Genomic DNA, 24,533 nt, shown 5'->3' with positions numbered 1-24,533 from the left:
TTTTCCTTATGAAATCTCTCTTTTAAATATAAAACAACTAAGAATCTACATGAATCAACATCAACAAGAACAACAAATCTTACTTCATTCATTTACTTCTTATGAACAGGTTTTCACATTGAAGCACTCTTTTTTTTTTTTTTACCTACCTATATAATCCCCAAATCACAGCTTTCTTTTTCATTGCAAGGTAAAAAATGGCAGCATCTAAAGGATCATTCTTTCTATAAAAGGCTGCTTTAGCCACCTATAATCAAAAAATATTGATCAAAATTTCACAGAAACAGTTTTGAACAAGTAATTTCTTTCATATGAAAGGCTGGCACATATCCACTGAATGTTTAATAAAATTTTAAAAATATGTATATGAATAATATGTGCATGTATATATAAAATAATAACAAAAGTGACTTACAGTGGTGGCTTCAATGGATACAGAGAATAATAGGACTATTGCCTTTCATTACAAGTTCTTCTGTACTATTTTTAAATTTTTCTAAACATATATATTATTTTGTAAAAATCAGACATATACTACTAACAAGCTTGTCAATTAAAAACTTGGGAATTAGAATATACATTTTAAAACTTTAGATATTTTGAAACACGTTATAAATGAAATATAAAGACTATTCAAAAGCCTTTTGCTGCTTCAAAAACAAGACGGAGTAATGGCAGAGAAGATATGAAATGCCATTTAAAGAAATGTCCAAAAAATATTAATTCACTTATACACCAAAATAAAACACTTACTTTTTCTATGCATTTGCGTAAGATGCGGGTATTCCGGACCCACCACCCCACACCCATAGCTCTTAGTTCAGACCAAGTGGGATCATCTTTCTGCATGGCTGGCAACATGTTCAGCAGTTCTTCTTCTGCTACTGAGTGAAATGCCCAAGCAAAATGACTTGTAGACAGGCCTGAAGAAATGTAAAAAATGATGTTTATAAGAATTATAAATATGCTTATATGATTATCAGAAATGTATGTTCCATATTTTCAATATAAATGTGTAAACTTCTATGAGACTCACAGTTTAAGATTGGAAATATGGGCTTTTTTAAGTTTTTCCTTCTTCAAATAACTATATCACTCCAATGAGCATATATATGTTTTGCAAAAATAGCATTTTTTTGAAAGGAAAAGAAAAAATGCTTATGGCAAATTCCACTGTGCTGATGTATTTCTGATCCTTTTTAAAACATGAGAAACACTTAAACCATTATTTTATGTTGATATATTTCTGTCTTCAAAGCTGCTTTTCACCTTCGTTTAGTCAACATTTGTTTTGTGGATGTAATTCCATGGAATTAGTAAAAAAAAAAAAAAAAAATCAAGCAAGCAGTTCAGGTTGATGAATTAGGAATAGCACTGCAAAGACTCCAGAATCATAATGCATATGTTAAATTCCAGCTCTAGCCGGGTGCGGTGGCTTACGCTGTAATCCCAGCACTCCGGGAGGCCTAGGTGGGTGGATCACTTGAAGTCAGAAGTTCGAGACCAGTCTGGCCAACATGGTGAAACCCTGTCTCTACTTAAAAAATGTACAATTAGGCCGGGTGCGGTGGCTCATGCCTGTAATCCCAGCACTTTGGAAGGCCGAGGCGGGCAGATCACGAGGTCAGGAGATCGAGACCATCCTGGCTAACACGGTGAAACCCTATCTCTACTAAAAATACAAAAAATTAGCCGGGCATGGTAGTCCCAGCTACTCGATAGGCTGAGGCAGGAGAATGGCGTGAACCCAGGAGGCAGAGCTAGCAGTGAGCCGAGATTGTGCCACTGCACTCCAGCCTGGGCAACAGAGTGAGACTCCGTCTTGAAAACAAAACAAAACAAAACCATACAATTAGCCGGGCATGGTGGTATGTGCCTGTAATCCCAGCTACTCAAGAAGCTGAGGCAGAAAAATCACTTGAACTGGGGAGGTAGACATGGCAGTGAGGCAAGATCGTGCCACTGCACTCCAGCCTCGGCAACAGAGTAAGGCTCTGTCTCAAAAATGAAAATAAAAACAAAAATAAATTCCAGCTCTATTGTTGACTATTAAGTTGGTACAAAAGTAATTGCAGGTGGTTTCTGCCATTAAAAAAGGCAAAAACTGCAATTGCTTTTGTACCAGCATAATATATTCATATAATCTTTGGATAAGTTTTGTTGTCTCTTAATGCCTCAATCTCTCTGTATGTAAAAATGCAAATAATCATGGAACTATCTTATAACATAGTTTTGATAATTAAATAATATAGTTATAAAATTTAGAATAGAATCTGGCACACAGTAATTATTACTCCATATCACCATATTAATAAGATATTTGTATATTTATAGAACATCATTTATGTCAGTAATTCTCTCAACCCAGTGGCCTACACATGTTTATTGCTCAGCTTCTATTTTCACTTTTCATAATACATTTTGTTTAGCATTACTAGGTAAAGTAAATGATTAATTACAGCATGTGGCTTTGAGATATATGGCCTCATATTTTTAACCTAAGCCAAGCAAGGAATCACCTCCCATGCCAAGCAATGTGAAATGCTTTCTATACGGAACACTTCGAAAATAAATGAAAGGTAAAAACAAAACAAAAAAAACCCTACATTGTGAATGCACTATTATTCTAAATCAAATTTTTGGATTCCTGTTATCTCTCCAGCAACTTCAATACATTTTCATAAATAATTAAAGAATCTGATTTAGACATCAGTAAGATGGCAGGAATAGAAGTTCCAGGTTTCATTCCTTGCTATGATTTGCATATTTATATCCCTTCAGATTTCATGTTGAAACTTAACCTGCAATGTAACAGCATTAACAGGCAGAGCCTTAAGGAGATAACTAGCCATTGCCCTCGTGAATGGGATTAACATCCTTATAAAAGGGATCAAGAGACACAGGTAGTCCTTTTTACCAGTTCCATCATTTAAGGATGTAGCAAGAAGGTGTCAACTATGGAGCAGAGATCAAGCCCTTACCAGACACCAAATCTGCTGGTGTCTTGATCTTGGACTTCCCAGCCCGCAGAAATATGAAAAATAACTTGTTCCTATTTACAAATTACCCAGTCTAAGATATTTGTTATAGAAGCCCCAAAAGACAGACACCCCTGCACAAAGAGAGTTTAAGTAGCAACTAGCCACAGATTAGAAAATGCCATTTTACCCCCAAACTTGGGAATGAGCTGAGACACCTGCGAGGACCACAGAACCAAACAAAAACTGCAGTAGAAGGGTAAGAGTAACAGTCTCGCTTTGAGCACGTCATCTGTTCCCATCCCAGCTGATTTGCTTGAGGTACAAGAAGAAAATTCCCTAGATCCACAGTTTGTACAGAGGGAAGAGAAAGCCACGGTCAGACATTGAGCTTCCCCAGTGTTCTAAAATGTTTCCCAGGAAGCTCACACTGGTCTCACCTCAAGGGAAACAATGTGGGCAATGTCACAGCTAGATCATCTGGTGTTGCATAGAAACAAAGAAAGGAGGTAGACCTTATAGCATCTAGCCTGCAGATATTGGTGGTAGCTCTGTGTTCCTGCCAGTGGTAGCATCCAATTAGGGGTAACAGCCAATAGCCTATCCTACCTGCCAAGTCAAGCTGGTTGCTTCCAGAAGCATGGTAAAAAATTCAACCTGGCTTCAGTCCTTAAATGGCCAACCTCCACAACCAGCCTCAGAGCCCACCCCAAAGCCCCGCCCAGACTGGTAGACACCTACCTCAGCATATTTCAGCAAAGCTCAGGGGCTAGACCTGCCCAACCAGAGAGTTCAAACAGTGGCTTGGCTCAGCCTCAAACACCACTCCCAGGTCCTACCCAGGCAGGGAGACACCGATTACTGTGTATTTCCTTAGAAGACAGGCCTGCCCAACCTGGGAGGCCAAACAGGGGCTTGGCCCAGCCCCAGACCTCACACCAAGGTTCCGTTCAGGCAGGAGGGCAAGCTTCAAACACGCATTTCTATAAAACATAGCCTCTGAATCTGTCCATCTGGAGTAACAACTCTGCCTAACCTCGGGGCCAGCCTGCAACCCTGCCCAACTTCAGAACCCAAACGATAATACTGCCTGGCCAGAGAACACATCCTGTAACCCAGCCCAATTAGAGGCTATCGCAGTGCCCAGCCAGCAGGTCTGACTGACTGCAGAGACCAGCCAGTGGTCTTGACAGTGGTCTTGCCAGACAGCAGAACCTAGAGAGCAGCAACATCCAACCTCAGAACCTAAGGGCAGGGGCCTAGCCACCTAGAGAACCCAACTGCAAGCCCTGCCTCCCTGGGGTCATTTCAGGCTGAACCATGCATAATCAGAGGCTAGGTTTAATAGTGAAGCTCTATCTTGGCCAGATAGCTTGCTCAAATGAGCAGACCCCAAAGCAAATACACGAGAATGGTGAAGAATCAGGGAATCATTATATCTCGAAACAAACTAATAAATTTCCAATAATGAACCCAAAGGAAACAGATCTATGAAATGACTGACGAATATTTGGAATAATCCACTTAAAAAGTTCAGAAAACTACCTGAATATATACAGGAAAATTAAAATAAATTTATTCTTATTTAAATAAATCCTACTCAAATAGAAACCGAAATAGAATGGGGGTAGCTATACTTAGACAAAATAGACTTTAAGTCAAAAACTGTAAAAGGAGACAAAGAAGTATGTTACATAATGATAAAGGGGTCAATTCATCCAGAGGATATTAATAATTATAAATATATATGAACTCAACATCAGAGGCACTCAGACTTCGAAAACAAATATTAAAGAAACTAAAGGGAGAGATAGATTACAATACAGTAATAATAGGGGGATTCAATACCCTACTTTCAACAAAGGACAGACCATCCAGACAGAATGTTTAGTCTCTTAGACCAAATGTACCTAAAAGACATGTACAGAACATTCTACCAAACAGCAAGAGAATACTCATTCTTTTTTGTGCACACAAAGAATATTCCCCAGAATAGATACTATGTTAGATTACAAAGCAAGTTTTAAAAAATTCAAGTGTATGTAAATCATATGAAGTATCTTTTCTGATCACAACAGTATGAAATGAGAAATAAATAACAGGAGAAATCTTGGAAAAGTCACCAATTTGTGGAAATTAAACAACATGCTCCTGAAAAAACAATGAGTCAAAGAAGATATCAAAAGAGAAATTAAAAATTATCTTGAGACAAACAAATACAAAAACAGAATATGCTAAAATTTATGGGATGCAGCAAAACCACTTCTAAGAGAGAAAATTACAGCATTCAGTGCCTCCCCCCATATATATATATCTCTCTTTATCAAATAAACAACCTACTATTATACATCAAGGAACAAAAAATAGAAGAAACTCAGCCCAAAGTTAGCAGAAGAAAGGAAATGAAGATCAGAGGAGAAATAAATAAAGTATAAACTAGAAAAATGACAGGGAAAAAAACCTGAACACTTTCCAGTTTTCTGGAAAGATAAATATAATTGACAACTCCTTAGCAAGATTAAGAAAAAGAAGGGCCAGGCACAGTGGCTCATGCCTGTAATCCCAGCACTTTAGAAGACGGAGGCAGGCAGATCACTTGAGATCAGGAGTTCAAGACCAGCCTGGTCAACATGGCAAAACCCTGTTTCTACTAAAAATACAAAAATTAGCTGGGTGTGGTGGAGCAAGTCTGTAATCCCAGCTACTTGAGAGACTGAGGCAGGAGAATCGCTTGGACCCAGGAGGCACAGGTTGCAGTGAGCTGCGAGGCGCCACGGCACTCCAGCCTGGGCGACAGAGCAAGACTCTATCTCAATAAATAAATAAACCAAAGACTAAAAATAAAATTAGAAGTTAACGAAGAGACACTACAACTGATACCACAAATAATCATAAGAGATTAATATGCAGATATATGCCAACAAATTGGATAACCCAGAAGAAATAGATAACTTCCTAGACACAGACAACCTGCCAGAACTGAAATATGAAAAAATAAAATATCTGAACAGATTGATGATGAGTAAGGACATAAATCAGTAATACAAAGTCTCCCATCAGGCCGGGCATGGTGTCTCACGCCTGTAACCCCAGCATTTTGGGAGGCCAAGGCAGGCAGATCACTTGAGGTCAGAAGTTCCAAACCAGCCTTGCCAACATGGTGAAACTCTGTCTCTACTAAAAATATCCCAGCTACTCAGGAGGCTGAAGTAGGAGAATCACTTGAAACCCGGAGGCAGAAGTTGCAGTGAGCCGAGATTGCACCACTGCACTCCAGCGTTGGGTGACAGAAGCGAGACTCCGTCTCAAAGAAAAAAAAGTCTCCCATCAACCCATCAAAAGAAAAGCCTAGAATCTGATTGCATCACCAGTGAATTCTACTAAACATTTAAAGAAAAACTAACACCAATCCTTCTTGAACTCTTCTGAAGAACAGAAAGGAAAGAAAAGTTCCTCTTTTTATGAGACCAGGATTTCCCTGAGGCCAATGCCAGGCAAAATGAATTTAAAAAAATTGTAGGCCATTATCCCTGATAAATACAAATGTAAAACCCCCCACAAAATACTAGCAAACCAAATTAACAGCACAATAAAAGGATCACCCACTATGATCAAGTAGGAATTATGCCATGGGTTCAAGATTAGCTCAACATGTGCAAATTAACTGATGTCATTCTGTTCATATTAACAAAATTAAGGACAAAACCATATGATCCTCTCAACTGATGCAAAAAAAGCATCTGATAAAATTCGACATCCTTTCATGACAAAAACTCTCACCAAATTAGGTGTAGAAGGAATGTTCCTCAACATAATAAAGGCCATAAATGACAAGCCCAGAGCTAAACATCATACCCAACAGTGACAATTTAAAAGCTTTTCCTCTAAGATCAGAAAGAGGACAAGGATGCAGTGTCTCACAACTTCTACTCAACTATGATAGTACTAGAAGTCCCTGCCAGAGCATTTAGACAAGAGAAAGAAATAAAAAGGCATCCAAATAGGAAATAAAGAAGTGAAAATGTCACTGTTTGCTAACAACACAATCTTACATACAGAAAACACAAAAGACTCCACCAAAGAAACAGTTAGAACTAATAAACAACTACATTAAACATGAAGGATACAAAATTAAAATGCAAAAAGCAGTGGCATTTCCATACAGTAACAACAAATTATCTGATCTGATTTTAAAAATAAACAAAATCTCATTAATCATTGCTACTAAAAAAAAAAAAAAAAAAAAACCTTAGAAATATATCGGCCAGGCCGGTGGCTCACATCTGTAATCCTAGCACTTTGGGAGGCTGGGGTGGGAGGATCGTTTGAGCTCAGGAGTTTAAGAAAAGCCTGGGCAACACAGCAAGACCCCATCTCATTAAAAACAAAAATTTAACCAAGGAGATAAAAGAGCTCTAAAACAAAAACTATAAAATACTGATGAAAGAAATTTGAAGACACAAATAAATGGTAAGATATCCAGTGTTCACAGATTGGAAAAATTAATTTGTTAAATTTTTAATTTGTTAAAATGTCCAAACTATCCAAAATGATCTACAGATTCAATGCAATCTCTATCAAAATACTGATGTCATTTTTCACAGAAATAGAAAAAAAAAAAACCCTAAAATTCATTAGGAATACCAAGAAACACCAAATACTCCAAGTAAACTTGAGATGAAAGAACAAACCTAGAGACATCACACTACCTGATTTCAAAGTACATTACAAAGCTAGGGTAATCAAAATAGCATGATACTGGTGTAAAAACAGAAACACAGACCAATGGAACAGAATAGAAGGTGCGGAAATCAACCCATGCATTTATACTCAATTGATTTTTGTCAAACATGCCAGGAACACACAATGGGAAAGGATAGTTTCTTCAAAAAATGGTGCTGGGAAAACTAGATAACCACACGCAGAAGAATGAAATTGGACCATTATCTTACACCGTATACAAAAATAGGTCAAAATGGATTAAATACTTAAACATAAGACCTGCATTGTAAAACTACTAGAGGAAAACACAGAGGGAAAACTACATGTCATCAGTCTGGGCAATGATTTTTTTGGATATCACACCAAAGGGACGGACAACAAAAGCAAAAATGAACAAATGGGATTACATCAAACTGAAAATGTCTGCAAAGAATACAATTAGCAGAGTGAAGAGAAAAGCCGTGGATTGGGAAATAATATCTGCAATCTGTATATCTGATAAGGAGTTAATATCCAAAATATATCAAGAACTCAAGTAACCCAATAGCAAGAAAACAACTCAATTAAAAAATGGGCATGCCAGGCACAAGTGGTGCACACCTGTAGTCCCAGCTATTTGAGAGGCTGAGGCAGGAGGATGGCTTGAGGCCAGGAGTTTGACTCCAGCCTGGGCAACAGAGTAAGACCCTCAACTCTTGGGGGGGAAAAAAAAAAACCAGAGGGGACAAATGAACTGAACAGATATTTCTCAAATGAAGACATATGAATGTCCAACAGATAAATGAAAAAAGCGCTTGATAACTATAATCATTAGGAAAATGCAAATTAAAGCCATAATGAGATAACAACTCACACCTGCTAGAATGTCTATTAGCAGAAAGAGAAAAAAACAAACAGTTTTCATAAAGAAGTGGCGAAAAGCGGAGCCTGGTACACAGCTAGTGGGAACATAAATTAGTACAGCCATTATGGAAGAGGGTATGAAGGTTCCTCACATATCTAAAAATATTCTGGGACAATGTTTTATTAAAAGAGAAGAAAAGAAGAAAATTTTAACTAAAAAAAATAAGAAAGAAAAAATTTAAAAACAAAATTACCACATGATCCACCAATCCCACTTACGTGTATATAGTCAAAGGATGTGAAATCAGTATGTTGAAGAGATAGCTGCACTCCAATGTTAAGTGAAGTTTTATTCACAATAGTTATCAATTCAACCTAAGTATCCATCAATAAATTAATAAAGAAAATGTCGTATATATAGGCAGACCTTGGAGATACCATGGGTTCGATTTCACACCACCACAATAAAGCAAATATTGCAATAAAATGAGTAACACAATTTTTTGTTTCCCAGTGCATATACAAGTTATGGTTACATCATACTGTGGTCTATTAACTGTGCAATAGCGTTATGTCTAAAATGAGTGTACATACCTTAATTAAAAAATACATCATTGCTAAAACATAACAATCACCTGAGCCTTAAGCAAGTCATAATTTTTGCTGATGGAGAATCTTGATGTTACCGGCTGCTGACTGATCAGGGTAGAGGTTACTGAAGGCTGGGATGGCTATAGCAATTTCTTAAAATAAGGCAACAATGAAGTGTGCCACATAGATGGACTCTTCCTTTTATGTAAGATTTCTCTATACCATGTAATTCTATTTGATAGAATTTAGAACTTCTTTCAAAATTGGAGTCAGTCCTCTCAAACCCTGCCAATGCTCTATCAACTAAGTTTACAGACTATTCTAAATCCTTTGTTGTCATTTCAACCATGTTCACTGCATCTTCACCAGGAATAGATTCCACCTTAAGAAACCACATTCATTGCTCATCCTTTAAGAAGCAACTCCTCATCTGCTGAAGTTTTTTTTTTTTTTTTTTGAGACAGGGTCTCCTCCTGTTGCCCAGGCTGGAGTGCAGTGGTGTGATCATAGCTCGTTGCAGTCTTGACCTCCTGGACTCAAGTGATATTCCTATTCAGCTCCCTGAATAGCTAGGACTACAGGCACGTAACACTAAACCTACCTAAATTTTTTTCAGAGATGGGGTCTATGTTGCCCAGGCTGATCCTAAACTCCTGGCCTCAAGCGATCCTCCCACCTCAATATCCCAAAGTGTTGAGATTACAGGGATGAGCCATTGTGCCTGGCTCTGCTGAAGTTTTACCCTGAGATTGCAGCAATTCAGTCACATCTTCAGGTTCTACTTTTAATTGTAGTTCCCCTGCTATTTCTACCATATCTGCAATTACTTCCTCTGCTGAAGTCTTGAACCTCTCAAAGTCATCTGTGAAGGCTGGAATCAACTTCTTCCAAACTCTTGTTAATGTTGATATTTTGACCTCCTCCCATGAATTACACATGTCCCCAATGGCATCTAGAATGGTGAAGCCTTTCCAGTGGTTTTCAATTTACTTTGTCCAGATCCATCAGAGGAATAATTATCTATAGCAGCTATAGCCTTATGAAATGTATTTCTTAAATGATAAGACTTAAAAGTTGGAAGCATTCCTTGATTCATGGACTGCAAAATGAATGTTGTGTTAGCAGGCATAAAAACTATATTAATCTCCTTGTACACCTGCATCAGAGCTCTTGCGTGAACAGGTCAGTGTCAATAACAGCAATATTTTGAAACGAAATCTTTCTTCTCAACAGAAGGTCTCAAGAGTAGGCTGCAAATATTCAGTAAATTATGCTATAAACAGAGGTGCTGCCATTGGGCTTTGCTGTTCCATGTGTAAAGCGCAGGCAGAATAGGTTTCACATAATTCTTAAACACTCTAGGATTTTCAGAATGGTAAATGGGCATTGGCTTCAACTTAGTTACCAGCTGCATTAGCCCCTAACAAGAGTCAGTCTGTTCTTTGAAGCCAGGCACTGACTGCTCTCTAACTATGAAAGTCCTAGATGGCATCTTCTTCCAACAGAAGGCTGTTCCATGTACTTTAAAAATCTGTCCTTTTGTGTAGCCACCTTCATCCATTATCTTAGCTAGATCTTCTGGAAAACATGCTGAAGCAAGTGCTGAATGACGTAGAAGCTTCAGCATGTTATCCAGAAGACCTAGCTTCACCTTGTACTTGTAGTTTACGGAGAAGGCTTCTTTCCTTAAACCTCATGGACCAACCTCTGCTAGCTTCAAACTTTAATTGTGCAGCTTCCTCACTTCTCTCAGCTTTCATGAAATTAAGACGAGTTACAGCCTTGTTCTGGATTAGGCTTTGGCATAAGAGAATCTTGTGGCTAGTTCGATCCATCTAGACCACTCAAACTTTCTCCAGATAAGCAATAAGGCTACTTTGCTTTCTTATCATTTATGTGTTCAATAGAGAACGTTTAGTTTCCTTTGGACCTTGTCCTTTGCATTTACAATTTGGTAAACTGTTTGGCACAAGAGGCTTAGCTTTCAGCCTATCTCGGCTTTCGACATGCCTTCCTTACTAAGCTTAGTCATTTCTAGCTTTTGATTTAAAGGGAGAGATATGCAGCTCTTCCTTCCACTTGAACACTTAGAAGACATTGTAGGGTTGTTAAACTGTCCTAATTTCTATATTGTTATGTCTCAGTGAATAGGGAGGTCTGAGCAGAGGGAGAAATACATGGGAATGGCTGATCAGTGTTGTAGCCACAGTACACACAACATTTATTGATTAAATTCATTGTCCTACATAGGCGCAGTTCATGGCACTCCAAAACCATTATAATAGTAACAAAGATCACTGATCACAGATGACACAAAAAGTTTGAAATATTGTTGAGAATTACCAAAATGAGACACAGAGACATGAAGTGAACACATGCTGTTGGAAAAATGGTGCTGAAAGACTTGCTCAACAAACGGCTGCCACAAAGCTTCAATTTGTAAAAACTGCTGTATTTGCAAAATGCAACCTAGCAGAACACAATAAAAAGGAGTATGCCTGTATATACACTGGAGCACCAGTCAGCCTTAAAAAACGAAATCTTGTCATTTGCAACAACATGGATGAACCTGGAGAACATTACAGTAAGTGAAATAAGCCAGTCATAGACAAATATTGCATGATCTCACTTATCTGTGGAATCGAATACAATTGAAATCAAAGAAACAGAGAATAAACGGTATTTGCCCAAGGCTGGGGACAGGATGAGAAGGGAGACATTGGTCAAAGGGTAAAAAGTTTCAGTTAGGAGGAATACATTTTTGATATCTACTGCACAGCATGGTAGCTACCTTTAATAATAGTGTATTGTATATTTCAATATTGCTAAGAGAGTACATTTCAAATATTCTTACCACAAATATTTTACATATCTGAGGTGATGGATGTGTTTAGTTTGCCTTAATCATTCCACTTTGTATACATATATCAGAACATTACTTTGTACCCTATAAATACATACAATCTTAATGCGCTAAATTACAATCTAAAAATTTTAAAGAGAATTTGGCCTGGCAAGGTGGCTCACGCCCATAATGCCCAGCACTTTGGGAGGCCGAGGCAGGTGGATTGCTTGAGGTCAGCAGTTCAAGACTAGCCTGGCCAATATGGTGAAACCCCATCTCTATTAAACATACAAAAATTAGCCAGGCGTGGTGGTGTGCGCCTGTAGTCCCAGGTATTCGGGAGGCTGAGGCAGGAGAATCAGTTGAACCCAGGAAATGGAGGTTGCAGTGTGCGGAAATCACACCACTGTACTCCAGCCTGGGTGACAGAGCAAGACTCTATCTCAAAAAAGAAAAAAAAAAAAAAACTAAAAAGAATTTGATTTAGAATTTTCAACTTTACTTTTTTCAAAGCTATATGCAAAATGAGAAAAAGAAAATAGAGAGAGAAACAAAGAGACAGAGACATAAGGTACGAGCAAGAGACTGAGACCAAGGAGCAGAGGCTAAAAGGCTAAACTGCAAAGTCCCAATAACACTTTTTAAACCTATAGTTCCAATAATGCTGAAAGTCAGCTCTATTTCTTGAACTTCCCGGGAGATGAGCCAAAAAACATGCTGTTTTGTTTAAGTGAACTTAAGTGAGATTTCTCTTACTTTGAACTCTCTAAGACAATGTTATTTTCTGGTACCTACAATAATCGTTTAATAAGAATCTATTACATTATGCTAAGACAGTTCAAAGTCTAAGATAGTTCAAAGTAAGAGAACAGTATCTGAAATACAGCACTAAATATAGAATACATGAAATATACTAAACTAATATCTGAAATACATATTTTATCAGTAGTTTTAAGTGTGGGTAAGTTTACACTTTCAATATTCTGTACTCTGTGAAACATTTAAAATTTGAGAATGTATTATAACAAAAATGTTATTCAATGTTTGGTGGAAAAACTGAATTTAGATAAATGACAAAAAAAGGAGAAAAAAGACAATCTAAAGAAGAAATTAAAGAAAATGAAACAATACTAATTTGCCTTGAACATATCATGCATTTAAAAACATAACACAGAACATCTCCAGTATGTTTCTTCATTAACTCCTTTTGCCTACCATTAAAAATTCCAATGTTTTAAGCAAAGATTATGACGAAATAAACATTTTAACAAATAAAGGAAACTTAAAATGTGTTAAATATGTCATCATTATCATTTTTGGGTAAAAACAAGTTTAAAAACTCCCAAGTCTCTCATTTTCTACTCGCTTTATTTGCCTTTAATAGATTACTATCAAAATCACCTTGGTGAAGAAGTTGAGCTCGATAGGCTGGAAGGGAAGTTGTAAGAAAGGTATGGAGTCGAACAGCCAAAAGAAATTTTAACCCACATTCATCAAGAGTTTCTCCACCTGCAATGGGAGAAAGGGGAAGCAATGTATTAACAAAAAAATTGTAAGCAAAAGAACACCCAATATAGGCATATAACATTCTTAACCTGACCAAAAAAAAAGTTATCAGTGTAAAATATTTTCTAACATTTATCTTTTTCTACAGAATTTTACATTACAGAAAAAATAGTATAAACAATTGGAAAAATAATAAAGAAGAGAATAAAGAGAATCTGATACTCTTTATAAACTGACCTCTTCTGATTGAAATCTTATTTAAATTAAAATGTGACTGATTTTTGAACAGTTTAACCTTTTCTGTGGCACATGTACAGTATTATCTTTAACCAATGCAGTTTGTTCGAATCATACATCCACCCCAATAATCTGCTGTTAACACCGGGAGAAATAGTTCTATGGTGGGAGGGCCTGATATTTTTTCCTTGAAGCAAAAACTAAAAACATAAAACACCTATAACATATTCACATCAAAAATAGTATCTACTAGTAATATCTCTAAAAGTGTCAAGATTCGTAACCAACTTAATTTTTCTTAAATTTAAATTTTGTTATTATATTAAATTTACCCTATATTTTCCTTTCAAGTTTCATTCAAAGGGATACTGACGTATATATGGTCTACAAGGCTCAATTTGTTCATTTCAGAACTTACTTGAGATTTTATGGGAAACTGTTCATAACTCGGCAGTATTTTTTTTTTAAATGCTCTCTGGGTGAGGAAAAGACCTAATTACATTATGCTTTTCTAGGTAGGAGCATACACTAATGCTAATTTAAAAAAAACTCAATGTTTTAAAAACCAAATTATAATTGTTAATAGTGGATTATTACAAAATGAGGGAAAAAAACCCAGAAACCACCGTTTATTTTTAGGTACCTAAAATAATTGTTTAACAAGAATCTGTTAAATTTTGCTAAACTCAGAAAGATTCAGTTGGATCTTTTATACTATTGAGCAGAAAATTAGTAAAAATGAATGGCATAACGAGTCTTTGTGCACTTGCTCATAGTACTATGATTTACAGGATAAATAGTGCATATAAAGAGTTTGCTGTTTATGATAGTCTCGGGGGGAAAAAAGTTAAAACTGTTGTGAAGGTAGCAAAGATGTTTCCAAAAAAAACCTTCATGGTATTTTTTTTTTTTAAGAGACAGGGTCTTGCTCTATTGTCCAGGCTGTAGTGCAGTGGCACAACCAGTTCACTGCCAGCTCAACCTCCTGGGCTCAAGCATCATCCCACCTCAGCCTCCTGAGTAGCTAGGACTATAGGCATGAGGCACCATATCTGGCTAATTTTTTTTTGTTTTCATAGAGATGGGGGTCTCAACTGTTGCCCAGGCTGGTCTTAAACTCCTGGGTTCAAGTGATCCTCCTGCCTCAGCCTCCCAAAGAGCTGAATTTATAGGCATAAGCCCCTGTGCCTAGCCAATGGCATCATTTTAATAAAAATTATTTAAAATTATTTTCTGTGAAAATAAGTAAAAATGTTATCAGTACGGAGTTTAGTTTTACCTTGGTTTCTGTCTCGGCTTTCTCCAATATCAGTGCTTGTAGTTGCAATTGTATCTGCTAAGGCCATCAGAGACATCTGCTCCATCCGGCTGAGTCCTGGTAAACTAGAATGAAGTAAGTGGCCAGAAAGAACCTGAGCATGCTCAGGTCCAAAGTAAGTCGGACTGTATTGTGAAAGGTCAATAACTCTAGGCTTTGTATTTTCTTCATCTGTCTCTAACATATGAGTATCAGTCATTAGAAGTTGAGTCTGAAAAAGCTCATCATAACTTTCTTTTGATAATTGGTTTGATTTACTTAAGGTACTCTCATTACTAGATTTCTCCAAAGATGAGTAACAGCTATCATCATCTGCTGCAAGTAAGGCATATAAAGGAAGTGGAGGAACAGAATCTATTTCTGTGTAATCTGTATTTTCAGCCTTGTTGAATGCCTGGGGGTCTCTGGTAGTGCTTCCACTAGCACTGATTGTGAGAGACCTAAGGCGGCGTTCATGATTAGATTCAGCTTCATTCAGAGCCACAACTTCCCCAGCAATGCACTTAACAAGATGGGACAAGATGGCCTTGGCTCTCCGAACTTTACCAAGATCCATGAGTTCCAAAAGCTGCAAGGGATGATACTGAGGTAGAGTCGGGGAAAGTACATGAGCTGCTTCAAAAAGACCTGAATCTTCCATATCCACTGAAGGATCGAATGCAGTTTTCTTTCCACAGATTTTCTGTGCAAGACTGGTCATGGATCGAGTCAGAGTTTTCTTTGGAGGATGTAACCCAGAACTGGAGTTACTCTGTTTTATTAAACTTGTTATAGATGGAGTGCTCCCACTGTACGAATCTGTTATAACAGGTTCTTGTTTAGAAGATGGCTGCCATTGGGAATACACATGCATTTCACAGTCCATTCCTACCACAAGGATGCCATCCCGGACCCACGATAAAGAAACAGGAAAAGGTGGTGAGCCATCTACAGAAGAAACTAGGTCCACACTTCGTAATAGTACAAATTTAGAAAGGGGCACAACTTTGGTACTCTCCCAGAGAGGAAATGCCAGGGTTTCCTTACCAGTTTGGTCTTGTACCTTGCCAGCCAGGGGTCCATACATAAAAAGTTTTGATCCAATTCCTACAGTCAGGATATGAGAACCGTCTTCTCTAGACATCCAATCTAAGTGAACTAAATGCTTTGTGTTTGATGTGATATTCTCTTTACTAGATAAATACATGTCTTGTTTATTATAGGCCACTAAATTGCTATCAACACTAATGCCAGAATCCAATACTGTGCTTAACTCATCTAAATGAATTGTCTGTTCAAGGACCCAACATGAACCTCCTGTTGACTCACATTCAAAAATACTTACATGCATCATAAAGTCCTGGGAAGATCTACTATTAGATGCAGGCTGCTTATAAGCTACTGCTAAACGATTTGTATGTGCACAGCTAACTTCTATAGGCCTACCAGGTACAGTTATACTACTATTGCTCTGAAGTCCATCTTCAATAAGTAATGGCCATTCTTCCCAAATGTATGCAAGATCAATTTTTCCATTCTTTGATGTGGCAGATTCTCCATCTGTTACTCTGCATCTCCAGAATCTTACTTTCTCATCTGAACATGAAGTTGCCAATAAATAAGGAGCGCTGCATGCAGGATATATAGAAGATGAACTCAGATGTCCTAAAATAAAAATAATCCATTAACAAAATGTCAAATTTGGTTAAATACTTCTGTTTTTATGTACTTACGATTTTAGTCTTTTGTATTAACTACTATAAATATGAACAAAATTAAAGGGGCATCTTGGTTGTATGTTTCTTAAACTGCATAATAGACAGCCTATATTTATTTAAGTTAAGAAGGGGCAGCAAGAATAGTAAGAAAGACGCTTTTAATGACATCAGAAAGGTATATAAAAAGAAAGTATCACCAAAACCTAGAGTTGAAAGGGAACTCTGAGATAATTTACTTCAATTCTTGAAGGTTAAACATCTTGGGCCTAAATCAAACAACTTAGGCATAGGCAGAATTTAATTCTAGTTAATCCAGAATTTGTTTCACAGCTCTTTGCTAGTTTTATACATTATAAATCTAATTTTAAATGTATCAATGCATTTTTTAAAATTTGTCAACACTCACTGGCTCCTTCTCTTTCACATTTTTCAATATAAATGTGAATGGCCTATGTTTACTTAAGTACTGAATGGTCACTTTACAGGGCCCTTCATGATTAAGGTATATTTGCCATAACAAATGCTGAGAAGATTCCTAACTACAACTTAACATTTGCTTAGACTTAAAGTAATCATGCACTATCAGTTTCCTAAAACAGAAGCCTTGATTTTTATTTTTGATTAGTATTCTTGATACTCCAGAACAGTGGTTCTTGACCTTTTGCATGCATAAGAATCACTTTAAAGGTCTGTAAGTCCAGGCCACTGGGCCCCATCCCAGAGTTTGAGATTCAGTAACCCTGGGTGGCCCAAGAAATGGAGTGGCCAATTTCTAACAAGTTTCCAGGACGCTGATGCTGCTGGCCTGGGGACACTTTGAAAACCACTGCTCTGGAATAAGGATAATAAATATATAGCAGAAACCACACAATCAGAATCATGGCTCCAGGCAGCTATTGCCAATACCATCAAAGTCTGCAAATAAGGTACAACTTAGTTACCATCTCCACTCTAGAAACTGTCCCTTTGTCTTCCCAACAAGACAAAGAAAATTTGTTTTAGAAATCAATATTTAAGACTAGAACTGGCTGATAAATGTCAGAGTAATCTGAAAACATAATGAGAACTGTAAGTCTTCAATTTAGGGTACTTGAATATATTATTTCCATTTCTAGTTCTGTGTGGATTTAAGAGGTAGTTGCAGCACCTATTTTTAAATACCTGCTAAATACTCATGTGTTACAAAATTAGTCTCTTTTCATAAAATTTACAAACCTGCTGATGGCTTAATACTTATTATCTCAACTCCTTCTGGTAAATGCAATTCTTGGCTATAAACCATTTCTGAAAACAGAGTCAACCTGCTGGTACTCTGGAGATTTGCTCTGCAAGCCTGATACTTTTGTGAAAAAGGAGATAGGATCTTCTCTGGAGAAGAAGAATAATGTTCTTCTGGCTGCCAAACTGCTTCGGATAATTTTGTATCTACTTTTTCATCTACAAAACATAAGAAAAGAACCAAAAACTGAGGCAGGGGAACCCTATAAATACTACGATTGCTACATTTTACAATCCAAAACTGCCTTGTAAAAGATAAAATAGTAAACATATTAATATGATTCTTCAAAGAAAGAAAATAAGAAAAGCTTTTTGAATTAATTGAATAATCTACAGTTATCACCATTTAATGAGAATGGCTTTAAGAAATATGTCCCAAATTATCTAATTTTGCGTAATTTGTTAACTTACACCCATTAAAGTTACACAAACACACACAAAAGACTCACCTAATGAGACAGGAATTGACTTTAGATGTAAATTCCACATGTGTAACAGTGAACGGTTGTCTTGAGTGCATTCTATTACAATTAGGTAGAACTTCTCAGAAAATCCATTAGGTGAGCTGCCTGTTGGTATTAATGATATTTTTCACTGTTACTATGTGTAAAAGAGACAACTTGCTAAACATGCCAAGTTAAAATAATTGGACTTTAAAAAAAGAAAATTAAAAACTTTCACCTAAGGCTTCAAACACAAGTGGTATTATAAAATATATTCAAATCCTTTACCACATGAATTTGTATTAACTTAAAATTTTTACAATAATATGTATGCTATTTCATGTTTGAATTGATAGGTTTACAGTCATCATCATCAAATTGTTCACAAAGATTAAACCACAAGAAGTAGGAAATTTCTAAACAGATAGGAACTATGTAATATATACTTCAACTCAACATATCACGATGAAATGGTGGTGCCAAACATTTTTCAAATGAATAAGTTCTATAATGGATGACTTCATGATATTTATCCAATGGCCAAACTATAAGTTTTCATTATAAAACATATCATTCAAGAAAATTTCTCTTCGCCCAAATTGCATAGTTTAAACAGCACACGAGTTGCTCAAAATAAACATATCTTTTTAAAATACATCAGAAAAATCAATGATTTATTATTGCCTGAAAAAACTTTTTTAACAATAGATTTTAATCCAAATTTTCTTCATTATAATCTATTATTCACTATGTGCACAATTAGGTAAACGAAAATTACATTACAAAAACAAAATAAATCATAGAACATGTAAAACATGAGAAAGCAGGTATTATTAGAGCACAAAGACTTTGCCCTTTTATAAATCTGCATAGCAAAAAAATTAAAAAAGGTAACCATAAATGTTTTAAATCATCTTGTATTGAGAGACTAAATGAAAAGGTAACTTTGGTAATGTATTCTAAGTTAGGCATCCAAAATACAGAAATTAAGAGAAAAGGATAAAGATTATAACAAAAGAAAACAGAATAGAAATCAATCCTAGTTTTGATAATTTCACTAACAACAAAAAATGCTCCAATAATGAAAATATTTGTAAAACATTTTTCTTCTTCATAATAGAGCAAAAGATATGAAACCATAACTCCTTAGGTATTTTCTAGGAAACTCTAATAATGAACATAATAGTTTTTGGGTAAAAGTAAAAATTTCCTGAATATTTTAAGAAAAATCTTAGCCTTAAAGAGAATTAAAATACATTAAAAATTGAAGAATCCGAAAAAAGAAAATGCTAGAATACAAGAAGAACACAGAAAAACTCAACCTTATTATGCAAAGGAGAGTAACTTCTTTTAAAAGTTTTAAAGAGACTTAAATTGTTAACAATATTAACATGTTCATTAATATTTTAATATGAAAAGGATAGTTTGGTTCATACAATAAATAATCTTATCTCTTACGCCTGATATCTTTAATCCCCATTTTTAGCATACTTCCAACATGTTCAGAGTTTTAAAAAACACATAAATAAAGTGTATTTGCACAGCTCATTAACTCAGAGAAAACTGATAGAAGATTAAAAGCAATGGTAAGAAATTAGATGTCAACATAAAAGTGCAGAACTCTAAGGAGTACTTCTCATAAAAGAAAAATGGAAAAGGTGGCAGAAAGACATGATGTAAAAGAGAAGAAAAAAGTCTGAACAAATGGAGAAGATATTTAACATATGAATCTTGACAACTTCTTTGTGCAACAGGCACATACTGTATAATTGATTTATAAGATTGTGATATTCAAGAATGCTATTTTTGAGTTTGGTTTGGCTCTGTAATCTCAAGTGATGACCAAGAGATTGTAGCTTTATTTTACTCAGTGTGCCTTCATGTAAAGTAATAATTAATGTTGATGAGAGGAGTTTAACATTTTAAAAACTTTTATTATAAAAGCATTAATTAAGACAATTAGTTTTTAAATTAAGGACCTTCTAGCTTGAAGTTTTAAGCTACTTCTTTAAATTATAAATTTTCAACAGGCAGGAGGTCCATAATATCCAAATGGATGGGTAGGACCCCATCCATGCAAAAAGCTCTCATATGTTAATAATAAAGCATTTCTATTATGCAGTTTAAAAAACATACAACCAAGATGCCCCTTTAATTTTGTTTGTATTTATTACCTGGTTAAGAATAAAAAGATACTCATATTTATGATAAATATTTAATAAACAAACCTACCCCAATTTTTACTTCAAATAGACAATGTAAAGCATTTTACCAATTCATCTTTATTAACTGCCTAACATACTGTACATAGTATTTCTCATTCCATAAACAATTCTTTCTTACCTGCATTAGATAAAATGCTGTCTATGCCAAGGCTTTTCTTCTCAAGGTTATTCAAAATGAAGTCTTCTTGAAAAACATGAAGCAGTTGGGTTTTTCTGCCATGCTGAATATAAATAAATATCAACGTAAGTTGACCTATGTGTTATTTACCTAATGCTAAATAGCCAGAAAAATAATACTTCATAATGAGATATTTAAAGGCAGAATAAGAAATCAAAAGTTCAGCAGAACGTAAGTGTATGGCACCTCCATTAGATTAAACAGATGAATATAAAAATTTAGGTCAAGACGATTTGCTTTCATTACAATGAGTCTTTATAAGTGAGAAACAAAATCCACCAATGTTTTTTATTTAGCCACAAATTGGAACCTAGTTTTCTTTTCAGTGATTTTCAATAACCATGGATGAGGAACCTAACACCACTTTATTAAATCTAATGGTAATATGATAATATTTATAATATGTTTGAATCAAAGTTTGAAAATGTATTTGGCTGTGAATATAGTAATGAGGATAATTTGTTTTCTAGTTTGAAGTCCAGGAAGTAAAATATACAATAATATGTTATTATGTGATGAGTTAATTACTGAATCTACTTTACCTGTAAATATATAGCAAATTTTCAAATTACATTAATATATAGATTTTATGCAAAATGCTTTCATAAACTTTTTTTTTAATATACCTCCCCCCCAAAATTAATACTTACAAGTTTGGTAATGGGATCTAATGCAATAATGCATCCTGGCCTGGCTGTTGATTGTTGACTGACGATGTTAAAGACTTCACCAACATATTTCTGTTTTTTTTAAAAAAATTTATAATTTACTAAACAATTCATATGCAAATAAGAGTAAATAACAAAATTTCAGGCATAACAGATAAATAACAATAAAATTAAAGTGGGCCTAAATATAGTCCCTTTCAACTATAAAAATTCTAGGTCTTTAGTCTTTATAGGAATTAACATACGAATGAAAAAGCATTACAGCTCAGCTGGTACAGAGAAAAATAAAAGTAATGCTTGATAACTGTTAAGGAAAAAAATTACATCCATAAATGTGAAAAATTGATTTCAATCTCCTAGAAATGTTCTAATGATTAGTGCTTTTTAAACATTAATTTTGAGGTAGGAAGGATAGAGCTAAAGAAACAAGATTACATACTATTCAAATATGCTGATCTCTTGAGCCATTCATGTCCTGACTGCTTTAGTCAAGGTCACACTGCTAAATTCAGTGGTCTATGTTCAAATCTTTATCAGACTTGCTTTATCAGCAGTATCTGATCTTGGTAATCATTCCTTCTTCCTCCTTGAAATATTTTTTTTCTTTTGCCTTCCATTATACACCACATTCACCCTTGTATTTCCACCCTACTTTTAACAGAGCATTCCAGCATTCAATCTTTAATTTTTTTTAACTTTCATTGTAGGTTTGGGAGTATGTGTGCTAAACTCATGTCACAGGGCTTTGTTGTACAGATTATTTCATCATCCAGGTACTAAGCCTAGTACCCGAGAGTTATTTTTTCTGGTCCTCTCCCTCCTCCCAACTTCCAGTATGAAGAAGTCCCCAGTGTCTGTTTTTCCATTCTTTGGGTTCATGAGTTCTCACTATTTAGCTCCCACTTGTAAGTGAGAACATGCAGTATCTGGTTTTCTATTCCTGTTAGTTTGCTAAGGATAATGGCCTCCATAAAGAAGTTGCTTTATGAATGCCAGCTCCACCCATGTTCCTGCAAATTACATCATTTCATTCTTTTTTATGGCTGCACAGTATTCCATGGTGTGTATGTACCAAATTTTCTTAATCCAATCTGTCACTCATGGGCATTTGGGTTGATTCTATGTCTTTGCTATTGTGAATAATGCTGCAATGAACATTTGCCTGCATGTGCCCTTACCACAGAATGATTTATACTTCTCTAGGTACATAGCCAGTAATGGGATTGCTGGGTCGAAAGGCAGTTCTGTTTTTAGCTCTTTGAGGAATCACAGTACTGCTTTCCACAACGGTTGAATTAATTTACACTACCATCAACAGTGTGTAAGTGTTCCCTTTTCACTGCAACCTCATCAGCATCTTTTTTTTTTTTTTGACTTTTTAATAATAGCCATTCTGACTGGTGTGAGATGGTGTCACATTGCAGTTTTTATCTGCATTTCTCTAATGATCAGTGATTGAGCTTTTTATCATGTTTGTTGCCACACGTATGTCTTCTTTTGAAAAGTGCTCATGTCCTTTACTCACTTTTTGATGGAGCTGTTTTTCTCTTGTAAATTTAAGTTCCTTACAGATGTTGGATATTCAGACCTTTCTCAGATGCATAGTTTGCAAATATTTTCTCCTATTCTGTAGGTTGTCTATTTACTCTGTTATGATTGCTTTTGATGTCTTTGTCATGAAATCACTGCCCATTCCTATGTCCAGAATGGTATCGCCTAGATTGTCTTCCAGGGTTTTTAGAGTTTTAGGTTTTACATTTAAGTCTTTAATCCATTTTGAGTTGATTTCTGTATATGATGTAAGGAAGGGATCCAGTTTCAATTTTCTACATATGGCTAGCCAATTCTGCCAGCACCATTTATTTATTAATGGAATCCTTTCCCCACTGCTTGTTTTTGTCAGGTTTGTCAAAGATCGGACAGTTGTAGGTGTGTGGTCTTATATCTGGATTCTCTATTGTGTTCCATTGGTCAATGTGCCTGTTTTTGTACCACTACTATGCTGTTTTGGTTACTGTATCCCTGTAGTATAGCTTGAAGTAGGGTAACATGATACCTCAAAGCTTTGTTCTTTTTTTTACGATTGCCTTGGCTACACAGCCTCTTATTTTGGTTCCATATGACTTTTAAAATAGCTTTCTCTAGTTCTGTGAACAATGTTGTTGGTAGTTTGATAGGTATAGCATTGAATCTGTAAATTTTTGGGCCATACTTTGGGCAGTATGGCCATTTTAATGATATTGATTCTTCCTATGCATCAACATAGGATGTTTTTCCCATGTGTTTGTGTCTTCTCTGATTTATCTGAGCAATGTTTTGTAATTCTCATTGTAGAGATCTTCCACCCCCCTGGATAGCTGTATTCCTAGGTATTTTATTCTTTTTGTGGCAGTTGGGAATGGGACTGTCTTCCTGAACTGGTTCTCAGCTTAGCTGTTGTTGGTGTATAGGAATGCTAGTCATTTCTTGTACATTGATTTTTGCATCCTGAAACTTTACTGAAGGTGTTTATCAGATCTAGGAGCTTTTGGGCCAAGACATAGGGTTATCTAGATATAGAAACATGTCATGTACAAACAGTCATAGTTTTACTTCCTCTCTTCCTATTTAGATGCCTTTTATTCCTCTTTCCTGATTGCTGTGGCCAGCACTTCCAATAATATGCTGAATAGGAGTGGCAAGACAGGGCATCCTTTCCTTGTGTCAGTTTTCAGGGGGAATGCTTCCAGCTTTTGCCCATTCAGTATGATGTTGGCTGAGAGTCTGTCAAAGATGGCTCTTATTATTCTGAGGTATGTTCCTTCAACACCTAGTTTATTTAGAGTTTTTAACATGAAGGAATGTTGAATTTTATCAAAAACCTTTTCTGCATCTATCGAAAAAATTATGTGTTTTTTGTCTTCAGTTCTCCTTATGTGATAAATCACATTTAATTTTCATATGTTGAACAAAACTTGCATCCCAGGAATTAAGCCTACTTGATCACTGTGAACTAGCTTTTTAA

General features: G+C 35.7%; 1 protein-coding gene across 4 annotated transcripts in view; it reads right to left on the bottom strand.

The window, feature by feature from the left end:
• The window catches only part of DMXL1 (Dmx like 1), a 187,131-nt gene that overhangs the window by 83,533 nt on the left and 79,065 nt on the right, over positions 1 to 24,533 (bottom strand). For all 4 annotated transcript variants that reach the window (XM_055387254.2, XM_055387255.2, XM_019028210.3 and 1 more), the window contains exons 14-21: positions 21,512 to 21,601; positions 20,802 to 20,904; positions 18,465 to 18,584; positions 17,953 to 18,174; positions 15,002 to 16,684; positions 13,381 to 13,488; positions 754 to 923; positions 150 to 247 (exon numbers count right to left, since the gene is read on the bottom strand). In XM_055387254.2, the coding sequence (XP_055243229.2) occupies positions 150 to 247; positions 754 to 923; positions 13,381 to 13,488; positions 15,002 to 16,684; positions 17,953 to 18,174; positions 18,465 to 18,584; positions 20,802 to 20,904; positions 21,512 to 21,601 (2,594 nt within the window). The remainder of the gene's footprint in view (positions 1 to 149; positions 248 to 753; positions 924 to 13,380; positions 13,489 to 15,001; positions 16,685 to 17,952; positions 18,175 to 18,464; positions 18,585 to 20,801; positions 20,905 to 21,511; positions 21,602 to 24,533) is intronic.

This window comes from Gorilla gorilla, chromosome 4 (genome assembly GCF_029281585.2).
Source record: "Gorilla gorilla gorilla isolate KB3781 chromosome 4, NHGRI_mGorGor1-v2.1_pri, whole genome shotgun sequence".
Classification (NCBI taxonomy): Eukaryota; Metazoa; Chordata; class Mammalia; order Primates; family Hominidae; genus Gorilla; species Gorilla gorilla.
This window is presented reverse-complemented; position numbering and strand designations above follow the sequence as displayed.